The following is a 23,396-nucleotide window of genomic DNA, read 5'->3' on the forward strand; positions in this document are numbered from 1 at the left end:
TCCCCTATCCCATCCACTTGACCCCCCCTTTATACTTACCGGCTGCACCAGAGGCTCTTTGCTTGAAGATGCTTCCTTCCACCCAGGTCCCACCAGAGCCCTAAAGCTTTAAAAGTCCATGCCTCCTCCCTAGACATGATGGAATGTGACATAAGGAGACATCTGTCCTTTCCATCGTGCACCCCTGCCCACACACACAAACATACCCTAATTCTAATAACTTGGAAGCCTCCCTCCCTCAAGTCTGGGAATGTGCTGAGAGCTGGGAAGGGCTGAATGCAGAAGCAGGGGCCTCTCCAAAGCCACAATGCAGCACTGAAAGCTGAGCTCTGATGAGCACCCTGATCTTTTCCCTGTGCTCTACCAGGAAGCTTGGTTTGGAGGAACCAGTATGGTGCGGCTGGGTTCATCAGAGTTCTTAGGCACAGTGTGGTTAGTGGCAAGGAGTTTCTTCAGATCTTGGCTAGGAAATGGTCTCATGCCCAGGAGACAGTGGTGAGAGAGTATCCAGAATTGGCTCATAACCAACAATGCAGCAGTCCTTTTGGTGCTTAGTGCTGACAACTCTTTTCCCCACACGGTTTCAGCACAGCGAAAGGGTCTGAGGGGGTGACCACGACCCACTCTCCAGCTCGTATCTCACCTTAGAAGAACGGAATTTGCGAGTTCAAAGCTCAGCAAAATCCGAAGAGTCCAACGTTCCTTGACTAAGAAAAGCTGATGGTGGTGGCTGTCTCTACCTAAAGGAGACCCTCAGTCTGTCTACTCTCTGGAGACCTAGCACTGTTACGGGATTTTCCTTGGGTCCCAGCTATCCCAGGCAGAGGGGGAACTGAGGTGATAAGGAGACTGCAGGGAATGGGGTGGGGAAGAGTTATGAGCAGGCATATGCATAGTTATGAGAACTAGAAAGGCGGTAAATCAAGTGTAAAAGGGCATGAGCTCTAAAGCAAGACTTTCACCTCAAGTCCCAGTTTACTTTTTTCTTTTTTTTATTTTCACGGATGTACCTGCGGCATGTGGAAGTTCCCAGGCTAGGGGTCAAATCGGAACTGCAGCTATAGTCCTACGCCACAGCCAAGGCAACACCGGATCTGAGCCACACCTGTAAGCTACGCTGCAGCTCATGGCAACTCTGGATCCTTAACCCACTGAACAAAGCCAGGGATTGAGCCCACATGCTCACAGGCACTATGTCGCTCTCTTAACCCACTGAGCCACAACAGGATGTCCTTTCAGCTCTATTTTTCACTACCTATGTGGCCTTGGGCTAGTTACTTAGCCTCTCTGTGCCTCAGTTAAAAAAAGGATCTGGGAATTCCCGTCGTGGCTCAGTGGAAACAAATCTTACTAGTATGTAAGAGGACACAGGTTCGATCCCTGGCCTTGCTCAGTGAATTAAGGATCCGGTGTTGCCGTGAGCTGTGGTGTAGGTTGCAGACGTGGCTTAGATCTGGCATTGCTGCGGCTGTAGTGTAGGCTGGCAGTTGCAGCTCCGATTCAACCCCTAGGCTGAGAACTTCCATATGCCCTGGGTGTGGCCCTAAAAAGACAAAAAAAAAAAAAAAAAAGAAAAAAAAAGAAAAGAAAACAAAATCTGTAAAACTGAAAAGGTATCTATAATTGTTCTGAGGATTAACTGAAATCATATATGTAAAGCACTGAGAATGGTGCCTGACGTAGTTTTATATGTGTACGTGCGTATGTGTATGCTATTATTATTGTTGACATTGATGAGCTGAAGAAGCCATATGAAGTAGGAAGGCTGGAGACGTAGTGTCCATAAACTGCAAAAACCAAACACTGCAATACCATGAAGAGACTCCTGTCATTTTAATTAGGTTTGCCATGAAAAGCAATAACCTCAGCTAACCACTGTGCCCTCCCCTCCACCTAACTCTCATCTCCCTTTATCTGCATACAGCACGGGAACCCAAAGGCCCTCTTCCCCATCAGCCTCCCCACTCCCATTATGGGAAGACAGCTCACTACATGGACTCAGCCTCCTCCACACAGCATGAAACAGGTTGAATAAAAATATCTTTATGAAGACGTTTGTTGTGCCTGTGACCTTAGGGTGGAGTCAGGGGCAGAGACAGAGGCAAAGGCTGGGTGAGGTCTGGGGATCTCTTAGAGATCAGAATTTGCCTGAGGAGCACAGAGCCCATAGTTCACCCAGAAAGGGGGCTATGTCTAAGAGGACAGGGGCTAGGATGGGCTAGGCTGAAAGTTTTCCTCAAGTGCGAGGATAAGGACAGCTAAAAATCCATTCTCCTTCCTTCCCCCACACCTCCCCTCGCTTCCACCTGGAAGGGTAGGGGGCTCGGGGCAGGGAACAGAGTCACAATTCTCTAAAGGCGTCATCTGTGGTTCCCAGGGCTTTGGGCAGGCAGTGAGCAGGCCTGTCCCCTGGTGCTGCCTGACCGCCCCCCCACCCCAGCTCAGGGCTTCTCTCCTCCTGTGAGCACCAGGGCCTGCAGGATGTCAGACAGCGATACAATTCCTTTGACCACGTCATTCTCATCCACCACTACAAGTCGGTGAACCTGCATGGAGCATTAAGGGAGAAAGGGCTGGTGAGTGCCCGCTTCAGTTAAGGTGAGCCCTTCAGCCCCTACCCTGAGTGCCAACCCAAAGCTGCTCCCCCAGCTCCTTCTGGGTTGCTGGCCCCCGTACGCACCTCTGCTTCTACCAGCCTGTTGATGATGGTTTCCAGGGTCTCATGCAGGTAGCACTTGAGGACACCTTCAAAGTAATGTGATCGATGTTGCAGGGCTTTGGTCACAGATACATCTAGGTTGTTGTAGGTCTTTTCTGCTGCCAGGTTCTGTGAAGAGAGAGGAAGATTCATGCAGGGAAGCAAGGGAGCCAGCCGCCGAACCCTGAGCCCAACCAACCTCACCAGAGTGAGTTAGGGTAGTTGTCAGCCATGCCCACAAGCCACATCCAGCTCACTCAATTCCTTTTCAGATAGAATCTGAAAGCTTGGAAGCTTCTAAAACCCTTAGGTCCCAGAAGAGACTCTCTTCTTCTCCCTCTCCACATTCAACACCCCGCCCCCTTCCCTACCTCCCAGCCCCCCACAATCACTCACGATAACATCAAACTTGGAGTAGATGTCCACCACACGCCCTAGGGGGACAGAGGCAGCTCAGCAAGGAGGATTTGGCATCCAAGGCTCCCCCTGCCCGTAGAATCCCCCTCCGGGCTGAGCTGAGGGGCAGCAGATTTTCCCAGAGCCTCCCTGGATCCCCTGGAGCTCTCCCTCTCCTCTGCCCAGTCTCTCACCTTTTTCATCCACCACTGGCAGGGCTGAGACTCGGTGCTGTACAAAGATGCCCAGAGCCACATAGACAGGGGTGGTAGTGCGGACCATAGCAATGTTGGCATAGGTGCCAATCTGTAGCTCTTCCAGAGACTTAGACATGAACTCGGGCTTGGGGAACTCAGTGATCTGAGGAAAGAACCATCACCTTGATTTTTTCCAAGGCCCCCCACACCACCACTGGGTACCCCTCCAACCAGGATATAAGAAGGAAAAACTGGCCCGAGGAGCACTTACAAACAGCTTGAGGAACTTGAGGATGCGCTTGTGGGTGAGGATGTACAAGGTGTTCCCGGACTCTGGGTCAATAACTGGCAGCCTGTGGATCTTGTTTCGAATTAATGAAGAGACAGCATCAAACAAGCTGTGGGAAGGAAGGTGGGGGATAATGGTAAGTTCCACGGTGCTGGGCCTGAAGGTGGTTAAATAGCTCCTTAGAGGGTGTTGTTTATAAACTGAAAAAAATAGGTGGTTGGGGGGGAGGAGCAAGGTTCAGACCAGACCTAAAGAGTGTGTGAGTGTCCCTGCGTGTTTGGGAGGAGTGTCTTTTCTCTCGTCTGCCCCTGGATCTTTGGGTGCCTAGGGCCTTAGCTATGCTGAGAGCAAGGCTCTTTCCCCTTCTGGACAAATGGGTAGCTGGAACTCACCTGGCATTAGGAGAAATGCAGACAAGCGGTTTAAAGGAGTCCTGTAGGTACACCTCTGAAGGGAAAGAGGAGGTTCACAGAATAGCAACTGAAAAAGTGTTTCCCAGGAAACTCTTCATCCCTTCCCTTCACCCTTTCACAAGCCCCAGCTCTCTACATACCTCTCCAAGTTTCTATCTTGTGTTCTTCCAGCTCATAGATCTGTACCTGAAAGCAGAAGGAACAGAACTTGAGACTTGATCTCCCTGCTTCATCAACCCCTTGTAGTTTGCTTGGAAGAAAGGAAATGAGAATGAGCGACTTTGAGCAGGGAAAGTGCTTCTGGTCATTGGGCGAAGGTTCCTTACCAAGGCTGATTTATAGTAGCGGTGCAGGATATTGATGAAATCAGTGATGGTCAGCATGCCTAGAGGCCAAGACAAGAGCCCTCAGAACTGCTCAAAGTTTCTCTTCCAGCCCAGCGTAAGGTGCCAATAAAACTGTTTCAGAAACAGTGGCTTACCCACGAAACTTTGCTTCTTACTATCCCATAAAGGGGCAGCTCGGACACCATTAGTCACCAAAGCAAAGAAAGCTTTCTTCACCTGTAGCCAAATGAGTAATAAATACAATGGGAAGATCACAGGGAGGAATTAAAAAAAAAAAAAAAAAGACCCAGGGGTTGGGTATGCTGGGGAAAACATGAGTCTATCCCCAAGGAAGGACAAGCCCATTACCCTTGGGATGAGCTAGGATGAGAGGCAGTGAACAAGAGGCTCCCAGGAAAGCGGAAGGGAAAAGAGGACTTCACCCACCTGCAGGGAGGTATCAAATACAACCAATTTTGAGCTTGTGGGAATCAGGTCATAGCAGCGATGAGACTTCATGAAGGAAGTGTACACGCTATTGTTGGATTCTGGGGTGTCTGCATAAGGTGGGATAGTTAGTAGCTTCCTTCCATGCAACAATTCACAATTAAAAGAGGTGGAAAATAAAAGCATTATAGTTGCTCAAATATTTACAGCGTGATTTTCTAAGACCCCCCATTCTATCTGTTTGGTTCCTATTGTTCCCACAAAACCTGGATAAACCCCTTGGAAAACATTTCATCCAACCCCCCCGCCTCCAGGTAGGACTATATATATATATATATATATTTTTTTTTTTTTTTCTTTTTAGGGCTGCACCTGCAGCATATGGAAGTTGGGGTCAAACTGGAGCTACAGCTGCCGGCCTATGCCACAGCCACCACAACTCGGGATCCAAGCCGCATCTGTGACCTATATCACAGCTCACGGCAATATCAGATCCCCAACCCATTGAGCGAGGCCAGGGATTGAACCTGAGACCTCATGGATACTAGTCAGATTCGTTTCTGCTGTGCCACAACAGGGACTCCCAGGACTATGTTGCTCCTTAGGCAAAAGACGGCTGACTAAAACAGAGTCTGTAATAGCTTTCATTAGTCTGTTTCAGCCTAAAAGTTTTTTCCTCATCTTTAACTCAAGTTTGCCTTTTTATATATTTAGCACATTTTCACTTGTGCTCTTTTCTCTCCATTAAGATGTAATTAAGCTTCTTGTAATCCAAGCTTCTTAAAATTCTTCTAAGACTCACAGATGAGAAAGTCATGGTCCAAGTTGGGCCATTTCAGAACAACACTAAGTTAGAGCCCAGTTCTCAACCAACCTGGCCCCAAACATCCTGAGAGTCCATCCTGGCACAACCCCGCGAATCAAAAATTATCCCACCTACTCTAGACAAATGGGAGACCCTGGCTGTGTTTTTACCTTTCCATTTCTCCAGTTTTGTTTGTTTGTTTGTTTTGGCTGTGCCCATGGCATATGGAAGTTCCTGGGACAGAGAATGAACCAGCGCCATAGCAGGGACCTGAGCCACTGCAGTGACAACACCAGATCCTTAACTGTGCCACAACAGAACTCCATTTCTGATTTTAATTGTTTGCTCTAAACTGAAGAAGCAACCCCCAAAGTAACAGCCCAAATGTGCTACATAGTATGCTATGTGTACTTAAAAATATTATACCCATTTAATCTGTAAGGCAAATAAATACTGTCCTCATTTTTCAGATGAGAAAACAGGTGGACAGCAGTGAAAAAACTGCCCAAGTTCATACCACTAGTAAGTGACAAGAAAGACTCAAACACAGATCTACCTAATTCCAATGTGCATGCTCTTAAATCCTATGCCAGTTGTTTTTAATTTTGAATTTTTTACCAAAGTTATACAGGTACACAGTTTAAAGATTCAAATAGTTCTACAAATTGTGCTAAGAAAAACTGCAATCCCTAGCACCCATTTCCCTGTACTACCCCTCCCCAGAGACGAGACCTCTTTCAGAAGATTATTTTGGTACTTATTTCTATGTCTACAAATAATATGCTTATATTGCTACCTTTTCCCCCCCACTTTCAGGCATTATCTGTTACCATGCAAAGAAGATGAGAATTTTCAATTCTCTTTCCTACCAGGACCTCATTATAAACATGCACCTCCCATCCCCTCATTCTTCCAGAACTGTAAGGTTGGCTACATCAGTACTGAAATAATTTGACCGATTATTCATTATTCAGAGCTAAGTCAAATAATAAACTCTGATTTTTTTTCTTTCACAACTTTTATTTCCTTGGAGCTAATAATTGTCTTTTTGTTTGCTTAACTTTCAATGTATAGTACTTATAACTAATTCAACCCCCAAACTCTTTACCAAATGTTTAAATCTCCTTTCAAGAAGTTCAGAAGCCTGAGACAGTCTATCAATTTAAACTACCCCAAGAAGTCTCTCTGGAGCCTTCTGACCTGCTCAAATCTGGGCTGGTTTGCCTGGTGTGCACTGCTGTCATCCTGAAATCTTCCTTCTTCACCATCCAAGGGACCCCTTTCACGTCTCTCCTGTATTGGCACTCGTGTGTCCTGTATCCCATGTTTTCATCTTTTTGATTACTCCCTTGTTTTGGTGGAGCACATCTTCCAGTAGCTTCCTGAGAAAGGGTGCATGGGAGGTAAATTTTTTGAGAACTTGCAGCCTGCAGATAGCTTTATTTTACCCCCATTTTTGATTTATAATTTGGCTGGATATAGAATTCTAGGTTGGAATGAACTTTCCTGCAGAATGTTGAAGGCACGGCTTCACTGCCTTCTAGCTTCTGGTGCCGTCCAGAGTCCGGAGCCCCAGGCAATTCTGATTCTTTGTATGTGACTTGTTTTCTCTCTGGAAACTCAGCATCTTCTCTTTGTTTCCAGCATTCTGAAATCTTGTGATGACTGTGCTTTGGGTGGGTCAATTTCACCCATTGTGCTGAATAGTCAATGAATCCTTTCAACATGAAAACTAATGTTCTTCAGTTCCAGGAAATGTCCTTGAACTACTTCCTTGATTGTTTTCTTCCCTCTGCGTTGTCATTTTTCTCTTTCTGTAACTCCTATTATTTAGACATGGTACTTCCAAGACTGACCCTTTAAGGTTTGTTGTTGTTGTTAAAATACAGTAGTTCCCCCTTATCCAAAGTTTCACTTTCCACTGTATCAGTTACCCGTGGTCAACTGTGGTCTGAATATTAAATGGAAAATTCCAGAAGTAAACATTTCATAAGTTTTAAATCATGTGGCATTCTGAAATCTCTTGCCTTCCAGCTCAGTTCCAGGCCTGGATGTCAATCATCTGTTTGTCCAGCACATCTCGCCCATCAGTCAATCAGTAGCCCTCTCAGTTATCAGCCTGACTTTGCTGTACTATAGTGCTTATGTTCAAGTAACCCTTATTACTTAATAGTGGCTGAAAAGCACAAGAATAGTGATGCTGGCAATTTGGATATGTAAAATAGAAGCCCTAAAGTGCTTCCTATACATGAAATGGTGAAAGTTTCATGTATAGGAAGAAAAAAAATATGTTGAGATTACTAACATCTATGATAAGAATGAATATTCTATGAAATTGTGAAAAATGAAAAAGGAATTCATGCTGGTTTTGCTTGTTGCATCTCCAATTGCAAAAGTTATGGGGTCAGTATGTGAAAAGTCAATATGAAAAATTAATGAATGGAAAAGGCATTAAATCTGTGTAAGATATTTAGAGGCAGACAGACAGATGAACCATCCACATTCACATAACTCTTATTACAGTATATTTTTATGACTGTTCTATTTTATTATCAATTATTGCTGTTAATCTGTTACTGTACTTAATTTGTAAATTAAACTTTCTTTTTTTTCTGCTTTTCAAGGCTGTATCTGTGGCGTATGGAAGTTCCCAGGCTAGGTGTCGAATTGGAGCTGCAGCTGCAGGCCTACGAAACAGCCAGGGCAACACCAGATCTGAGCTGCAAATGGGACCTATGGCACAGCTTGTGGCAACACTGGATCCTTAACCCACTGAGCGAGGCCAGGGATTGAACCCACATCCTTGTAGATACCAGTTGGGTTTGTATCCTGCTAAGCCACAATGGGAACTCCCTGTAAATTAAACTTTGTCATAGGTAGGTATGCATAGGGAAAAAAAAATAACATATATAGGGTTTGATATTACCTGTGGTTTCAGCATCCACTGGGTGTCTAAGAAGGTATCTCCCGAGGATAAGAGGGTACCACTGTATCCTTTCTCTCCTATTTTTCTTTTCTTTGATTTTTTCCCACTTCCTTAATTTTTTTCTTTTTCACAATAGTTATCACTCGTATTAAATACAGTTCCTTGTGCTATACAGTAGGACCTGTTGTTTATCCATTTTATCTATAGTATAGTACAACAACAGTTTGTATCTGCTAATCCCATACTCCTAATTGATCCCTTCCCCCTTCCACCTTTGGTAACCATAAGTTTGTTTTCCATGCCTACGAGTCCTCTTCTGTGATTTTTAGTTCTACTTTATAGAAGATTTCTTCAACTAGATTTTCCAAACCTCCTACTTAGTTTTAATTTTTTGCTATTGTATTTTTAATTTCCAAGAGTTCCTTTTTGTTTTCTGAAAATTCTTTTTCTTAAAAAAACCCCCTGCATCCTATACTTGTTTCATGGTGGAAATATATTCTTAATTTTAAAACTTTTCTTCTCTATACATTGACTTTTCCACTCTGTTGCTTTTGTTTTGTTTTGTTTTTCATTTGGGGGGCAGTCTGGATCACTTTTTTCATGTTAGAGGCTTTCGTCTGGCCATCCTTGCTTTAAAAGAGGATTCAGGAGTTCCCGTCGTGGCACAGCAGAAACGAATCCAACTAGGAACCATTAGGTTGCGGGTTTGATTCCTGGCCTTGCTCAGTGGGTTAAGCATCTGGCATTGCGGTGAGCTGTGGTGTAGGTGACAGACGTGGCTTGGATCTGGCGTTGCTGTGGCTGTGGTGTAGGTCAGCAGCTATAGCTCCTATTAGATCCCTAGCCTGAGAACCTCCATATGCTGCAGCTGCCTTCCTAAAAAGCAAAAAATAAAATAAAATAAAAATAAAGGAGGATGCAAACCATATTTTAAGAGTAGAATCTTTGGCCCAGCACCGTGGGTTAAGGATCCAGGGTTGCTGCCTCTGCAGCTTAGTTCACAGCTCTACTCCGATCTGATCCCTGGCCAGGGAGCTCCATATGCCTTGGGAGCATTTGCCCCCCCCCCCAAAAAAAGAGTAGAATCTTTAAAGATTAGATGGTCTATGTGTCTAAAAGAGCCTTGATGACTGTGAATCACTTAGATAGTGAACACTTAATACTTACATTTATTTATTTTTGTCTTTTCTAGGGCCTCGCCCACAGCACATGGAGGTTCCCAGGCTAGTGGTCATAACAGAGCCAGCCTACACCACAACCACAGCAACGCGGAATCCGAGCCGAATCCAAAACCTACACCACAGCTCAAGGCAACGCCGGGTCCTCAATCCACTGAGCGAGGCCAGGGATCGAACCCGCAACCTCATAGTTCCTAGTTGGAGTCATTAACAACTGAGCCACAATGGGAACTCCTTAATACTTATATTTTTAGGATTACTCATTCAATTCTGTGCTTGGAGGATGAAATCTTTTCTACCAGCATTCTGAAAACTGAATGGGGGGAAAGGACTGGGGCCTCAGTATCCAGTACAGTTCACCTCAGGCTCCTGATTTCAGCGCCGTGCCTCAGTGTTCAGCTGGGCCCACGCCCCTCTCTGGACCTCCAGTCTTTGCCAAAGTTGGGATCGGGAGTTGCCCAGCGGCACTCAATGGGGTAGGGAGTCTTGGGATCTGACTGCTTCTAAGACCTTCAAAGCTTCTGGGCTTTCTTCACTGCTAATTTATAATTCAGTTTTCTCAGGCCTGCTACCATATTTCCATCTGCTTTCTGGCTTCCAAAAATTTATTGTTATTATTTCTTTTCTTATTCTCCCTGTTCTGGTGGTTTTGTACCTTTTATTTTTTTTTTTAACTTTTTAGGGCTGCACCCTTAGCCTATAGAAACTCCCAGGCTACGGGTCTAATCAGAGCTACACCTGCCAGCCTACACCACAGTCACAGCAACACCAGATCCTACATATCTGCAACCTACACCACAGCTTATGGCAGAGCCGGATCCTTAACCCACCGAGCGAGGCCAGGGATTGAACCTGAGTCCTCATGGATACTAGTCAGATTTGTTTCCGCTGTACCATGACAGGAACTCTGGTTTTGTATCTTTTAAAAAAAAAATTCCTTTATGGTGTTGTTTGTTTGTTGGGGGGCTTCATTTTGGCCATGCCTATGGCATGAGGAGGTTCCCAGGCCACGGAATGAACCCATACCACAGCAGTAACCAGAGACACAACAGTGACAATGCCATATCCTTAACCAGGGAGCTCCCACCCTTTGTGGTGGTTTTAAGTGGTTTCTGTGAAGGAACAAAAGTAGATGCATGTATTCACCACAATGTTCACTGCAGCACTATTTATAATGGCCAAGACATGAAGGCAACCAAAATGTCCATCAACAGAGGACTGGATAAAGAAGATCTGATACCAGGAGTTCCTGTCGTGGCTCAGTGGTAACGAACCCGACTAGGATCCACGAGGACGAGGGTTCAATCCCTGGCCTCACTCAGTGGGTTAAGCATCTAGTGTTGCTGTGAGCTGTGGTGTAGGTTGCAGACGCGGCTCAGATCCTGCATTGCTGTGGCTGTGGTATAGGCAGGTAGCTACAACTCTGATTCAACCCCTAGCCTGGGAACTTCCATATGCCATGGGTGCAGCCCAAAAAAAGACAAAAAAAAAAGATGTGATACATATATATAATGGAATACTACTTAGCCATCGAAAAGCATGAAATAATACTAGTCACAGCAACATGGATGGCCTAGAAATTATCATACTAAGTGAAGTAAGTCAGAGAAAGATGAATATCATATGAGACCAGTAATATGTGGAATCTAACAGAAATGATACAATAGAACTTACAAAACAGAAACAGACTCAAAGCCTTCAAAACCAAACTTATGTTTACCAAAGGGGAAACATGTCAAGGGGTAAATTACAGGGTCGGGATTGATATATACATACTATTATATATGGAATAGACAGGTAACGGGGCCTAGTGCATAGCTCAGGGAAATTTACTCAGTACTGTGTGGCAGCTTGTTTGGAAAAAGAATCTGAAAAGGAATGGATATATGTATAACTGATTAACTTTGTAAGTCAACTATATTTCAATAACATTTAAAAAAGAAACTATATTAAAAAAAAAAGTAGATGCATGTATTCAATCCACCATCTTTAACTGGAAGACCACAGTTGTTTTTCAAATTTGAAAACTCAGACTCCCAAGAATGTAACACCAGTTTAAGGCATACTACAATGACAGTTAAATATTATCATCTTAGGCTACAGGCCTACAAACATATTTGACTTGGTTTTCCCAGTATTTTAAAAATTTAAATCAGGAGTTCCCTGGTGGCCTAGCAGTTAAGGATTTGGTGTTGTCACTGCTGTGGCTCAAGTTCAACCCCTGGCCCAGGAACTTCTGCATGCTGCGGGTGTGGCCAAAATAAATACAATACAATTAAATTAAAATATAATTTAAGGAGTTCTTGTTGTGGCTCAGTAGTTAACGAAACCCACCAGAATCCATGAGGTTGCGGGTTCGATCCCTGGCCTCGCTCAGTGGGTTAAGGATCCAGCATTGCCATGAGCTGTGGTGTAGATCACAGACGTGGCTCAGATCCCGCATTGCTGTGACTCTGGCGTAAGCCAGTGGCTATAGCTCCAATTAGACCCCTAGCTTGGGAACCCCTGTATGTCATGGGTGTGGCCCAGGAAAAAATTTTAAGTATATATATAAAATTTAAGTCAGTTGCCCAATTAAAAAAATCTGGAGATTTACATAAAAATCCAAATTCTCAGTTTCTTTTCAGAAAATCAGAAGATCTGACAAAACTAGGTCATGAATTCCTGAATAGCAGCAATTGACCAGACCTGGTGAGTTGCTGCCTTCTTTTTTTTAAGGGCCACACCTGTGGCATATGGAAGTTCCCAGGCTAGGGGTCAAACAGGAGCTACACCTGCTGGCCTATGCCACAGCCACAGCACCGCCAGATCCGAGCTGCATCTTCAACCTACACCACAGCTCACGGCAACACCAGATCCTTAACCCACTGAGCAAGGCCAGGGATCAAACCTGGGTCCTCATGATTCCTAGTCCAGTTCATTTACCACTGAGCCATGACAGGAACTCCGCTGCCTCCTCTTAGATGCCTTGAGATCTACAGGTTGTCAAAGTCATATGCAGCCCACATCCCTGCCTAATCTGCGTAGATAATTTGGGTTTCTTACTCCTGCCTCGGCTGGTGCTAATGCAAATGCACTCAGAAACATAAAATAAGCACTGATAACATGTGGCAGCATTCAATTATGAAGAGTCATCCAGGTAATTCAAAATACGATTATATTAACTTTTTTTGGATACCAACAGCATGAAAACAGAACATTTAAAAAGTCTTGTGGAGAACTCACAGACCTTGAATAATATGTCCTAGGATCTCGTCCCATTATTTCAATCCTCTGAGAAATTGTGTACTCCTAATGCCATCAACATGTCCTCGGAAGACTAGGAGTGTTTCTGAGCAAAATCCTTTACCAGAGAGTCCTGCAATTTTGCTCCTTTATGACCTAGGGTTGTACCACTCCATTCTAACCATGTATTTGGGCAGATGCTGGAATCACCTTCTCCTGTGCCCTGGATTTTAGGGCTCAGTGCCTCTATTTCTAGATCAGTCCTATGCGTTTTCAAGTCCTTTCTATAATTTCGCGTATACCCAGTGGTTTTAGTGAGATCACCGAATGATTAAATCTTGGCAGCATTGTTTCTGGGCTACTCAGAATAGACCAAGGACTTCTATTTTTTAATTAATTAATTTTTTACGGCTGCCCCTGCAGCATATGGAAGTTCCCAGGCTAGGGGGTCAAACTGGAGCTGCGGCTGAGGCCTAAGCCACAGCCAAAGGGGATCTGCACCACAGGAGCAACCTACACCGTACCTTGCAGCAATGCTGAATCCTTACCCCGTGAGCAAGGCCAAGGATCGAATCCACATCCTCACAGAGACAATATTGGGTTCTCAACCTGATGAGCCACAGTGGGCACTCCTACCAGGGATTCCTAAAACATGGTTAGCCTGCCCAGAGTTGCCTATGGAAGTTTTCTCTGTAATCTCAAAAGTTTCTCTCAAGTGGTCTGATAACTGAAGATATTAATCATCCTCACCCCGCCCAAGATTTATTCCTAGGTGATCTTGCCAAATCATTATTCCTGATTTCTGTGGTTTGGCACATTATCTGGCCCAGCTTCGATGTTTCCAGGGAAGATTCTGGGAGAAATTCAAAAGCCCTGCTGAAGACAAATTAGTATCAGACTATTTTTTTTTTACTAGTTTCCTTTCATAAGTAAACCTACCTTGAGGATGCTCATTTTCCACAGCTGAGGAGCTATCTGAAGACGTGACCTGGAGAGACAGGAGAAACAAAGATTCAGCCTATCTTAGGTTCCATCCATATGAGCCTAGCAATAGTAGGGGAAGGGCTGGTAAACTAATGACTTCCTTTAAAGCCACATACGGTCCTTCAGAAATATTATCACATTTAATCTTCAGAACAGCCCTGAGGCAAATACTATTGTTAGCCTTATTTTCAAAGATTAGGACACTGAGGTTCAAGAAAAATTAAGCAAACTGCCCAAGGTCACATGGCTGGTAAAGGGTGGGATGGGGATTTGAATACAGATTTGTGTGATTCCAAAGTTCATGCCTTTATATACTTTATATACTCTGCCTAATGAAACATTAGGTCATAAGAGCTGAGACTAGAAAATATGAGGTTAAAGTGAGCCCCTCAAGATTCTCACAGACCTGTTTTATAAAAAATATGCAAGTTAGAGAGACAGCACTGCTTCCCCCCAGTCACTAAGAATGGTTGTGGACCCCAGAGTCACTGACATACCCCTTCCCGTGAAAGCAGGCCACATCTGGGGAGGATCCCAGAAGCGGACTGTGAGAGAGTCAAAGTTTGACTAAGGGGTGAATGAGAAGGGTAATTTTTTTTTTTTGTCTTTTCTAGGGCCGCGCCCATGGCATATGGAGGCTCCCAGGCCAGGGGTCTAATCGGAGCTGTAGCCCTGGCCTATGCCAGAGCCAAAGCAACGCCAGATCCAAGGCTTGTCTGCGACCTATACCACAGCTCACAGCAACGCCGGATCCTTAACTCACTGAGCAAGGCCAGGGATCGAACCTGCAACCTCATGGTTCCTAGTTGGGTTTGTTAACCACTGTGCCACGACGGGAACTCCAGGATAAATATTTTGAACATAGGGACCTGGGTCCTCTCAGCATCCTTGTGAGTCAAAGGCTGCTACAGCCCAGAGGATGCTGGTTTTTCAAGCTTCCTTGTTCATGACAGTCTGAGATGAGAGTGCTCTGAATACAGAGAAAGCGTCAGAACCATCTCTGTGCTCCCTCAAGTGGGCGCATTTGGAAATTTCATCGTTATCTGGGAAGCCAGCAGAGATCATGATAATTTTCATCCGTTAGAAACAACAGTTCTGGCTCTATTTGCTGTCTGGGTAATATCCCCAAACTGACTTAACCTCCACAGCTGCTGTAGTAACATGAAATTAAAGGCCTTGGCTTGAACCTGGGAGGCTGGCTGGTAAACAGGGTCAAGTTGGCAGGAAAGCCCTAAATTTCCCTTCTCTAATGGGCCAGCGTGGGGGCAGGGGGATAATCTCCCTCTCTTCTCTCTGGGCTGCATATGACTATCAGCTTGGCCTGGCATTTTGGCAAAGCTACTGGAACAACAGCCTCATTGCTTATAAGTGGGAGAGAGGACTGTTTAGCAGTGAAGATACACACATGGTATAACACAGTCTCACAAAGACCTACACAAAGACACCGAAACAGCCACTTCTGTAGAAATTATGGTACCCACCATGATACTTATTTACTGCACTGTGCTACAGTTATTTTGTTATCTATCCGGACAGACTGTAAATTCCTGGAAGCCTAAAACTGTTTTCTGTTTCTTTATATCTCTCCCTCATACCACCTAAAAGGGGGGTTTGCATGTAACTCCCAACTATTTGGTTTTTTAACTTTCAAATTGATAATGATGCACACTGATACGAACAGAGACCTAAGACTAAGTTATATAGAGAGAAAGAAAAAGAGACATAGCTAAACAGAGACACAGATACTACATAATAGAGTCTAATGCAATTGAATATGACTCTATCTTTCTGCCTGTTTCTTCACCCAGGATTTGGATAATTACATCCATTTTTTCTACATTTAATAACAGAAGGAACTTAAGACTACTACACTGCATAAACATAAAATATGATTACAAAGACATACCCTAAGGCTGAAACACAGATTCACAATTTCTGCCAAACTTCTCATCCACATTTCCAGTTGTTTGCTGGGCCATCACAGATGTCACAGAGACTCCTCAAGTGCTTCAATACCAAACAGAACAGCATCTGTCCCTCCAATCCTATTATTTTTACTGTGGTTCCCACCTTTGTTTTTGCATCGCTGTCTTCCCCAGTGCCTAGAACGGGAGGATTGATTCCTCCGAGAAAGAGCTATTCCAACATGTCTGCTTAGAATGACAGACCAGGGTCAACTTAAACTTGTCCTTAACATCTATGAGGTAAGCTGCTATGTTAGAAATGTCTCAAATCCATCCATCTCTCTCCTTTCTACTTTCACAGCTTTAACTTAGCGCCCCCCCCCCTTTTTCCCCCTGCCACTTTCAAAACATGTGAAAGTTCCCAGGCCAGGGATCAAACCTGTGCCACAGCAGTGACCTGAGCCACTGCAGTGACAATGTCAGATCCTTAACCTGCTTGTGCCACAAGGGAACTCCTAAGCTTAGCCTCGTACATGCCATTTCTATAGCATTCTCTAAACTGGTCTCCTTGCCCTAAATCTATTTCCTCTTAATTTGTCTTCCATGCTGGCACCCAGTTCTCTCCCTAAGTACCTCAGATTTGCAAGGGACTCTCATCTCCACCAACTAAGAACTCACTACTTTCTGAAGTAGCCCCATCCATTTACAGAAAGCCATTAGGGACATGCCTAAAGCATACTCACTACCTTGCTCATAAAACTTCCGTGGGTCCCCTTGTTACAAAACAAAAGTCAGGAGTTCCCGATGTGGCACAATGGGATCAGTGGCATCTTGGAAGCACCGGGATGAAGGTTCAATCCCCAGCCCCCCACAGTGAGTTAAGGTCTGGCATTGCCACAACTGTGGTTTAAGTCGGGTCTGTGGCTCAGATCTGATCCCTGGCCCAGGAACTCCAAATGCTGCAGGGTGGCCAAAATAAAAACAAAAACAAAATTCAAACTTAACATGGTATGCAATACCTTCAACCTGACCTCAGCCTACTTTTAGTCTTTTCTCCAACTGTGACCAAAATCCAAAGCTCCAGCAACACCAAACCACTGGCTCACCCCCAGTTAATCTCTACATACCCCAGTTTCTATGCCCTTGCTCACACTGTTCTCTCAACCTGCAATGCCCTCTCCTGGGTTCACAGTAATTTCTCCCTTCCCTATGCTTCCACAGTCCCCTTGTTTGCATCTTGATGATGGCACTGATTACAGTCTACCTGAAATAACAGCTGTCACTGCTTGCCCTCACTCCCACTCCAGTTAAGCTGAGCATTTTCAAAGCAGGGGTTTTATTTCTCCTTCTTCTTAAAACAATTTCTATTCTAAGAACCTAAAGTATGAGGGCTAAATTAGAAAATCCATACAAGAATGCTTTGTAAACCATAATACATTTCCGAGTAAAAAATAATGTTATTTTAAATTTAGCGGAATCAGATCTTTTATTCTTGCTCAAAATGCTCTTAATTTGTAACTCCCTTGCCTGAGTGGCCAGTTGCAAATCGTAATTTACCACTTTGGTTTTGTTTCCTCTGTATAACCTAAGGGACATGACCCCTCTGCAGGTGGAGAAAAGGGTTACAGTAAGGGAATTAGCCTGGGCATGTAACTGATCCAAAGAAAAGCGAACCTGCAGCCCTCACACAACTACAGTAGCAGATGATCCAAACCAAGATGGGCATATCTGCCTGACAGAAGAGACATGGTTAAGCACTGTCGGAGAGGTAAGGGAATGGAAAAGGCTCCATCCAGAGTGCTAGACCAAGGGTCCTGAGAGTGAGGGTGGGTCCAAATAGGTCGAAGGCAACCTGCAGCAACTCTGGGAGGATGACACGGGCCTGCCACAATCCGTTAATGCCTGCTTGCCAAGAAGGAGCTATGCCAACACATCTGCTTAGAATCGCAGAGCAGGGCATGACCTAAACTATTCCAGGGACACAGTGGCCTCTAACACTGAAAAGATTCCCTCCTTCAGGGAAACCCCACTTTTCAGTCTTATCAAGGGATGTGACGTCGCTGGACACCACAAGGCGGTATAAAAGGCTTTCAGACGTCCCTCCTGCCAAGGATTCCACGAATCTCACTCAGACAACTGGGCACCAGGTGCTACCTGCAAGCGAGGGACCCTCTGAACCTCCTGCCTCACCCAGCAAAGCTGGATCACAACCCTTCTCTCTCAGGCAAACCTCTCAAGGGCTTGTGGTGCTAAAAGGAAAGGAGACCTGAGATCGCCAGGGTGCGTGTGGGTTCCAAGGAGGGAGCCGGGAGTCACTGCCCGCTCAGGCTAACAGTACCGCGGACGGAAGGCAGGCACTGACGCGGCCCAGTCCTAGGAGAGGAGAAGAAGCGGAGCAGCAGGGTCATGGAATAGGACAGACGCGGGGCTTCTCTTTTCCTGGGCACCAGCGCCGGCTTCCCTGTCCCCTTACTGGGGTCTTAGGCTCCACAGCGCCCCCCCACCGCCCTCCCGCGCTCCTCACCGTCTCCATTGCGAGACGCCGGCTGAGTTCGTTCGTTTTAGGAAGCTCGCCCGGGGCGGGGGGCGGAGAAGGCCCCGCCCCACGTCCGGTACCGCAAGGCCACTTCCGCTTACGTCGGGACACACGCAAGTCAAGAGCGGAAGGCGGGGAGCTTACCCTTCCGGCGTGGCTTAGCCTCGGAAACCGCCCTCCCCCGGTCCACTCTGGGACCTCGCTGATCCCACCGACGACGAGGGTGACGGGACGGAGCCGCTTGTATTTAAAATGTTCTTTTTTTTATTTGTCGTTTAAAAACAAACTTGGAAGAAGCAAAATCCAAAACTTGCCCTTTGCCTCTTGCAACATAAATTATGTACAGTTCAGAATGATCGCTGATACAAAACATGCCAAGGACAGGGGCGCTGGGGGTGGAGGGAGAGAGGGCGCTTTAAAAAAGGGAATCATTTCATCCGTTGTTACGAAGGACCAACCTTGCTGTACAGGATACACACAACACAAAATAAAGTCTTCACGGGATTCACACTTGTCAGAGATTTATTTTTTAAAAAGGGGGAGGGTCCTGGAGGTGAGGGGAGAAGACCGTAAAGGGGAAAAACTGAAAATTGAATATGTGCAAGTGTAAACCAACCCAAAATACAAACACGGGGGTGGGGGTGGGGGAGGGAATTCTGATGCAATTATACAGGCGGGGTACTTAAAAAAAAAAAAAAAAACCAACAACCAAAATTCCAACCTTGTAGCTTGGGTCTGAGTTAGTTTATATAAAAATTAAAAACTGTATAAGGTTTCTTCACTAAATTCTACAGGACTATCGGATACCTAGCATACGCTTACAAAGTCTGCCCCATCCCCTTTTCCCAATCCCAGGGCCCAAGCCCCAACCAGGGCCTGACTCACTGGAGCCAAATCTCCCCATCCCTGGAGCCTAGACCTTTTGCTCTTGGAAAAGGAACATCCAATGGCTTTGGAGTCAGCAGCCCAGTCTCCCCACTGTCTGATTTCATTACAGTGGTTTCTGTGGGGGTAGGGGTGGGGGTGGGGGTGGGATGTTATCCTCTTAAACATTTGCAGCTTGAAACAGTTGAGGAAGCAGCTTAAAAAAAAAAAAAAAAAAAACTCCCTACCCCCATCAATCCGCAACCCCCCAAATTCAAAAACAAAACAAAAACAAACCTAAAATCACAACAGCGACCGTGCTCCCCCTCCAGCAGGCCTGCCCACACACCGCCACCAAGCCCACCCCTACACTCCAGATATTTGATTCTTGAAAATATTAATTACAAAATGCCCTTTGCCCACAGCCCCTAGGAGAGAACTGCATATAAGCTTCATCTTCATCCCCACGGCTCCCTACCAGAGAGGGGTCTGGGGCCGCATCTACCCCCGGACCTACCCCTACCCCCAGGAAGAGGTTCAACTGCAGCACAAGCTTGGGCAGAAAGGGGAAGGAAAGGGAGGCAGGGGAACCCATTACCCTCTGGCTCCCCCTGGGGCCAGCTCACTTTTGTGCGTTATAACATAGTCCAACTATACAAAAGGGGGTGGGAATCGCCCAGCCTCTACACCCCCACCTTACAGCAGTCACAGCCAGGGGGTGGGGAGGAGGGGGTGAGGAAAAGGGCGGTAGGTTGGGTAATGGAGGGGGCCCCCCCACAAGGGGAGCTCCATGTGTCCGCCCCACACCCCCCTACCATTTATAAACTGGTTTTGTAAAAAGAAAATAGATATATTTATATAGAATATATAAAGCACAAAAATTAGTAGTTTTACATTTGCTCTCCCCGGGGGTGGGGGGAGAGGGGAGGGTTCTCACCTCCAGCCGGCTCCCCCATGCCCCACAAGACTATGTACAATCCCATGTATAAATAGATAAATACCCCCCACCCTCCCCGCGCTGACACTAAGCTCCCCCACCCCCACATCACCACCCCTTCCCACCAGACCAGCAGCAGTTTGGTGACCAAGGGAAAGTGGGAGCTCCGGGCCACACCCTGCCTCACTGGGTATGGGCATGCCACTCAGGGATAGCCCTCACCCTACCACCCATCCACCCCGTCCAGGGGCTGGAGGGCAAATGGGCTCATGATGGGGCTGGGAAAACAGGAGGGGGATATCCTGGTCCTAGCTTTAGCACGCCCCTCCTGCCCCCATGTCCAGATGGAGAAGGAAGTCCTAGAGCAACTAGGGGCCAGTCATCCCCAATCTTCATCATCATTAGCCTCAACCACCATCCCATGCCCATAATTAAAAACAAAGAGGGATTTTTTGTTGTTGTTTTTTTTCTTCTTCCTCCTACCCCCCTTCCACCCACTCAGAAGAGGGCAGTGAGGTGGGGGAGAGGGTTGGGGCAGTAGGGGGCTTGGAGAGGGTCTCACATTTCAAAACAGCAAAAAATCCAACACTTAAATGAGGTAGGTGTGGGTGCGGGGTCTCCTTGCCCGGCTTGCCTGGCTTGCCCTCCTGGGCAGCTGGGCGCCTCTTTCCCGTTCATGTTGCATTTGTCAGAGTGGAAAACAAGGAAACACAACCCATAGAGAGACAGAGACACAAAGGAGAAGAGGGAGACAGAGACAGATTGAGAGGGAAGGGGATGGGGGTGAGGGTGGGGGCAGGACCCGGCAGGCAGGGCCAGGTGTGGGACCCGGCCTTTGGGATTGTCAAGCTTAGTCAAGTCTCTTTGCAGCCTTGAGTTGGGCCAGAGAGGTCGGTGGGAGCAGCAGGGCTGTGAGGCCCGGCCACACATCCTCCTCCCCCCTCCCTGCTGCCTCCCAGATGCTTCTGGGTAGTTCCCGGCCCATATCCCCCTCAAACCTGAGATGCCCAATGGCTGCTTCTGTCTGGCCCCTCCTGGAGCTGGGGGCAGAGATGCCAGCCTGGGGGCCGGTGGCGGGGAAGAGGGTCATCCCTGGTGCCCAGGGTGGGCTTGGCCTAGGGCCCTCCGCCCCAGCCTCCTGCTCCGGGGCTCCGGTCAGCCGGCAGCCCCAGCCCTGGGTCCTGGCTCTGGCTGCTACCTCTCTTCCCCCTCATCCCTTTCAGGGAAGAGGTTGGGGGTGGGGGGACTCCCCTGCCTGGTAGCCTCAACGCTTCTTAGTTCATCCATTTCCGACAATTCCAGGCTCCACAGTGGCAGGGGATCTTGTGCTGATCGTCCTCAAAATCAAACTGATAGTCATAGGTCAGCTGCAATGAGAAGAGGGCAGAATCAGGGCCCATCCCCCAGAGGAAGTGGGGGCGGGCAGTGGCCTTGGAATTGGACTGGGGGCGATGGCAGGGAAGAGGGAGCCGCTCTGTCACTCACTGAGGATGTTTCCTCCTACCTCCTCTCCTTTGGGGATTCGCCGGCTCGAGATGATGATGATTTTGTCCTCCTTGTCAAAGGTCACAACTTCTGCCACACAGTTAGGGGCACAGGAATGGTTAATGTACCTGGGCAGTGGAACAGGTCAGGAGTGACAGGCAATTGAGTTGGATGACTCTGGCTCCTTGTTGGCCCACCCCCAGAGACCCCCTAAATCTCTCCTTACTCATGCCCCTCTCACCTGGCAGGGCCTCCGGTCAACGTAGCATCAATCACATGTTCATTGTTTATTCGAAACATGTAGATGCCTCGATTCTAGAAAGGCAGAGGTTGCAGAAAGAGCAAGGTCAGAGAACGGCCGTGGTGGTGGTGGGCTCAGGTGGTGGACTTCTCTTCATTTCTCCTGTCTCCTGCCTCTCCTCTCCTCTTTCCACAGCTCTGCACCAGCTCCTCTGGACCCAACCCCGCCCCTCGCCCTTGGCTAAGTGTGGACCACGCACCCCGACGGCCCCTCTGCCAGCCCATACCTGCTCCTCATAGATTTTCTCCCGCCGGTTGGCCACCTCGTTGCGAATGATGGTGCCAATGTACTCGATGACCATTGTGTGCTTTTCTAGGTCCTTGGCTGCGTAGAGCCCCAGGCCCTGGATACGGGAGCGAGCCAGATACACATTGTTCTTCCACTCGGTGCGGAGCCGCCGATACTGAGATGACTTGGAGTGCACGAACTGCTTGCTGTACGGGGTGTTGGTCTCGCCTGTGAAGGTGCTCTGATAGGCCTTGGACATGCTGGTGCTGTTCAGAGTGTGGGGCCTGGGAGGTGATACAGTCCATGACAAGACAGCTCTCCCTCAGACCAGGCACACACCACCCGCTTCCTCCCTGGGAGGTGCAACGCTCCAGTTTGGGGTGTGTGCTGCCTCGGGAATGGAGGAGAGGCGTTGGGGCCTTGGCTTTGGAGAGGCAGCCACTAGCTACAGGGACCCTTCCAACACCCTGGGAGACAGAGAGAGCCCAGGATGGGGGGGGGGGGCGGGGCATGGAGGGAGGGAAAAGGGCACTGATTCCCCTACACTGAGCCCGCTCTCCCATCTCCCCGCTTTCTGCCACCCTCCTGCCACACTGGACCCAAGGCCAGGCTCCTCTGGGAGGTCTTCCCAGGCAGCCCAGGCCTGGAATTTAAGCTCATGATTTGTTCAAATATCTGAGTCCTACCTCCTCCTCGTGCCGGAAGCTCTGAAAATGGGGGCCGTGTCTATGACAATGGGCTGGACTTGAATTAAAATCGGCTCTGGATTCACAGCCAAAAGGTGGTACCCTTGCCTTCCTTGCACTGTCCCTGTCTCTGATATAACATTGGGCTCCGTGCAGATGGCTCAGTGCAGGGGAATGACTGCTGCCTAGCAGGATGCCTTTTCACCACCCTAGGGCACCAGCCAAATTCTTGCCCATCCCAAAACAGTGGTTTTCAAACGTTTTTGATTCTCTTCCATATTGCAGAAATCTTTTTTTTTTTTCCTTTAACGAAGCCTTACAGGAACTCCAATGTGTAAACTAGACAGAAATGGAACTCTTCTGGTTGAATCCAATTTGGGGAAGGGGGAGTTACGTATAGAGAGGGCCAAGTTCTGCCCACTCAGTTTATTTTATTTAGTTTTAGTTTTCTTTTTTAGGGCCGCACCTGCAGCACCTGGAGGTTCCCAGGCTAGGGGTCGAATTGGAGCTGTAGCCGCTCGCCTACACCACAGCTACAGCAACGCCAGATCCGAGCTGTATCTGCGGCCTA

The 23,396-nt window shown here is 47.1% G+C and overlaps 2 protein-coding genes across 4 annotated transcripts in view; both read right to left on the bottom strand.

Moving 5' to 3' along the window:
• Positions 1 to 1,809: 1,809 nt before the first annotated feature.
• PRKAG1 (protein kinase AMP-activated non-catalytic subunit gamma 1) lies at positions 1,810 to 18,398 on the bottom strand. Of its 2 annotated transcripts, XM_047786516.1 has the most exons (12): positions 18,313 to 18,398; positions 13,840 to 13,888; positions 4,767 to 4,876; positions 4,475 to 4,556; positions 4,320 to 4,378; positions 4,134 to 4,179; positions 3,973 to 4,027; positions 3,563 to 3,689; positions 3,289 to 3,454; positions 3,095 to 3,132; positions 2,681 to 2,827; positions 1,810 to 2,546 (listed from the first exon to the last, which is right to left on the bottom strand). In XM_047786516.1, exons 1-12 carry the CDS (start codon positions 18,319 to 18,321, stop codon positions 2,442 to 2,444), a joined length of 993 nt encoding a protein of 330 aa, XP_047642472.1. In that variant the 5' UTR covers positions 18,322 to 18,398; the 3' UTR covers positions 1,810 to 2,441. The 2 variants fall into 2 exon arrangements, with proteins under 2 accessions (XP_047642472.1, XP_047642473.1); XM_047786517.1 differs by lacking the exons at positions 13,840 to 13,888; positions 18,313 to 18,398 and adding an exon at positions 6,772 to 6,908.
• Positions 18,399 to 18,565: 167 nt separating this feature from the next.
• KMT2D (lysine methyltransferase 2D) overlaps positions 18,566 to 23,396 on the bottom strand; it is a 41,397-nt gene continuing 36,566 nt past the window's right edge. For both annotated transcript variants that reach the window (XM_047786514.1, XM_047786515.1), the window contains 4 exons: positions 22,138 to 22,423; positions 21,852 to 21,925; positions 21,630 to 21,738; positions 18,566 to 21,492 (listed from right to left, as the gene is read on the bottom strand). In XM_047786514.1, coding sequence (XP_047642470.1) covers positions 21,400 to 21,492; positions 21,630 to 21,738; positions 21,852 to 21,925; positions 22,138 to 22,423 — 562 coding nt within the window. In that variant the 3' untranslated portion in view covers positions 18,566 to 21,399. The remainder of the gene's footprint in view (positions 21,493 to 21,629; positions 21,739 to 21,851; positions 21,926 to 22,137; positions 22,424 to 23,396) is intronic.

Source organism: Phacochoerus africanus, chromosome 7 (assembly GCF_016906955.1).
Source record: "Phacochoerus africanus isolate WHEZ1 chromosome 7, ROS_Pafr_v1, whole genome shotgun sequence".
Classification (NCBI taxonomy): Eukaryota; Metazoa; Chordata; class Mammalia; order Artiodactyla; family Suidae; genus Phacochoerus; species Phacochoerus africanus.

Bases quoted from the DNA above. Each gene is read 5' to 3' on its own strand.
- PRKAG1 (XM_047786516.1), bottom strand. The intron at 4,557-4,766 runs GTGGGTGAAGTC...ATTTGGCTACAG, and splicing joins TATTTGATACCTCCCTGCAG to GTGAAGAAAGCTTTCTTTGC. The intron at 3,690-3,972 runs GTGAGTTCCAGC...TCCTTCCCACAG, and splicing joins TGCATTTCTCCTAATGCCAG to CTTGTTTGATGCTGTCTCTT.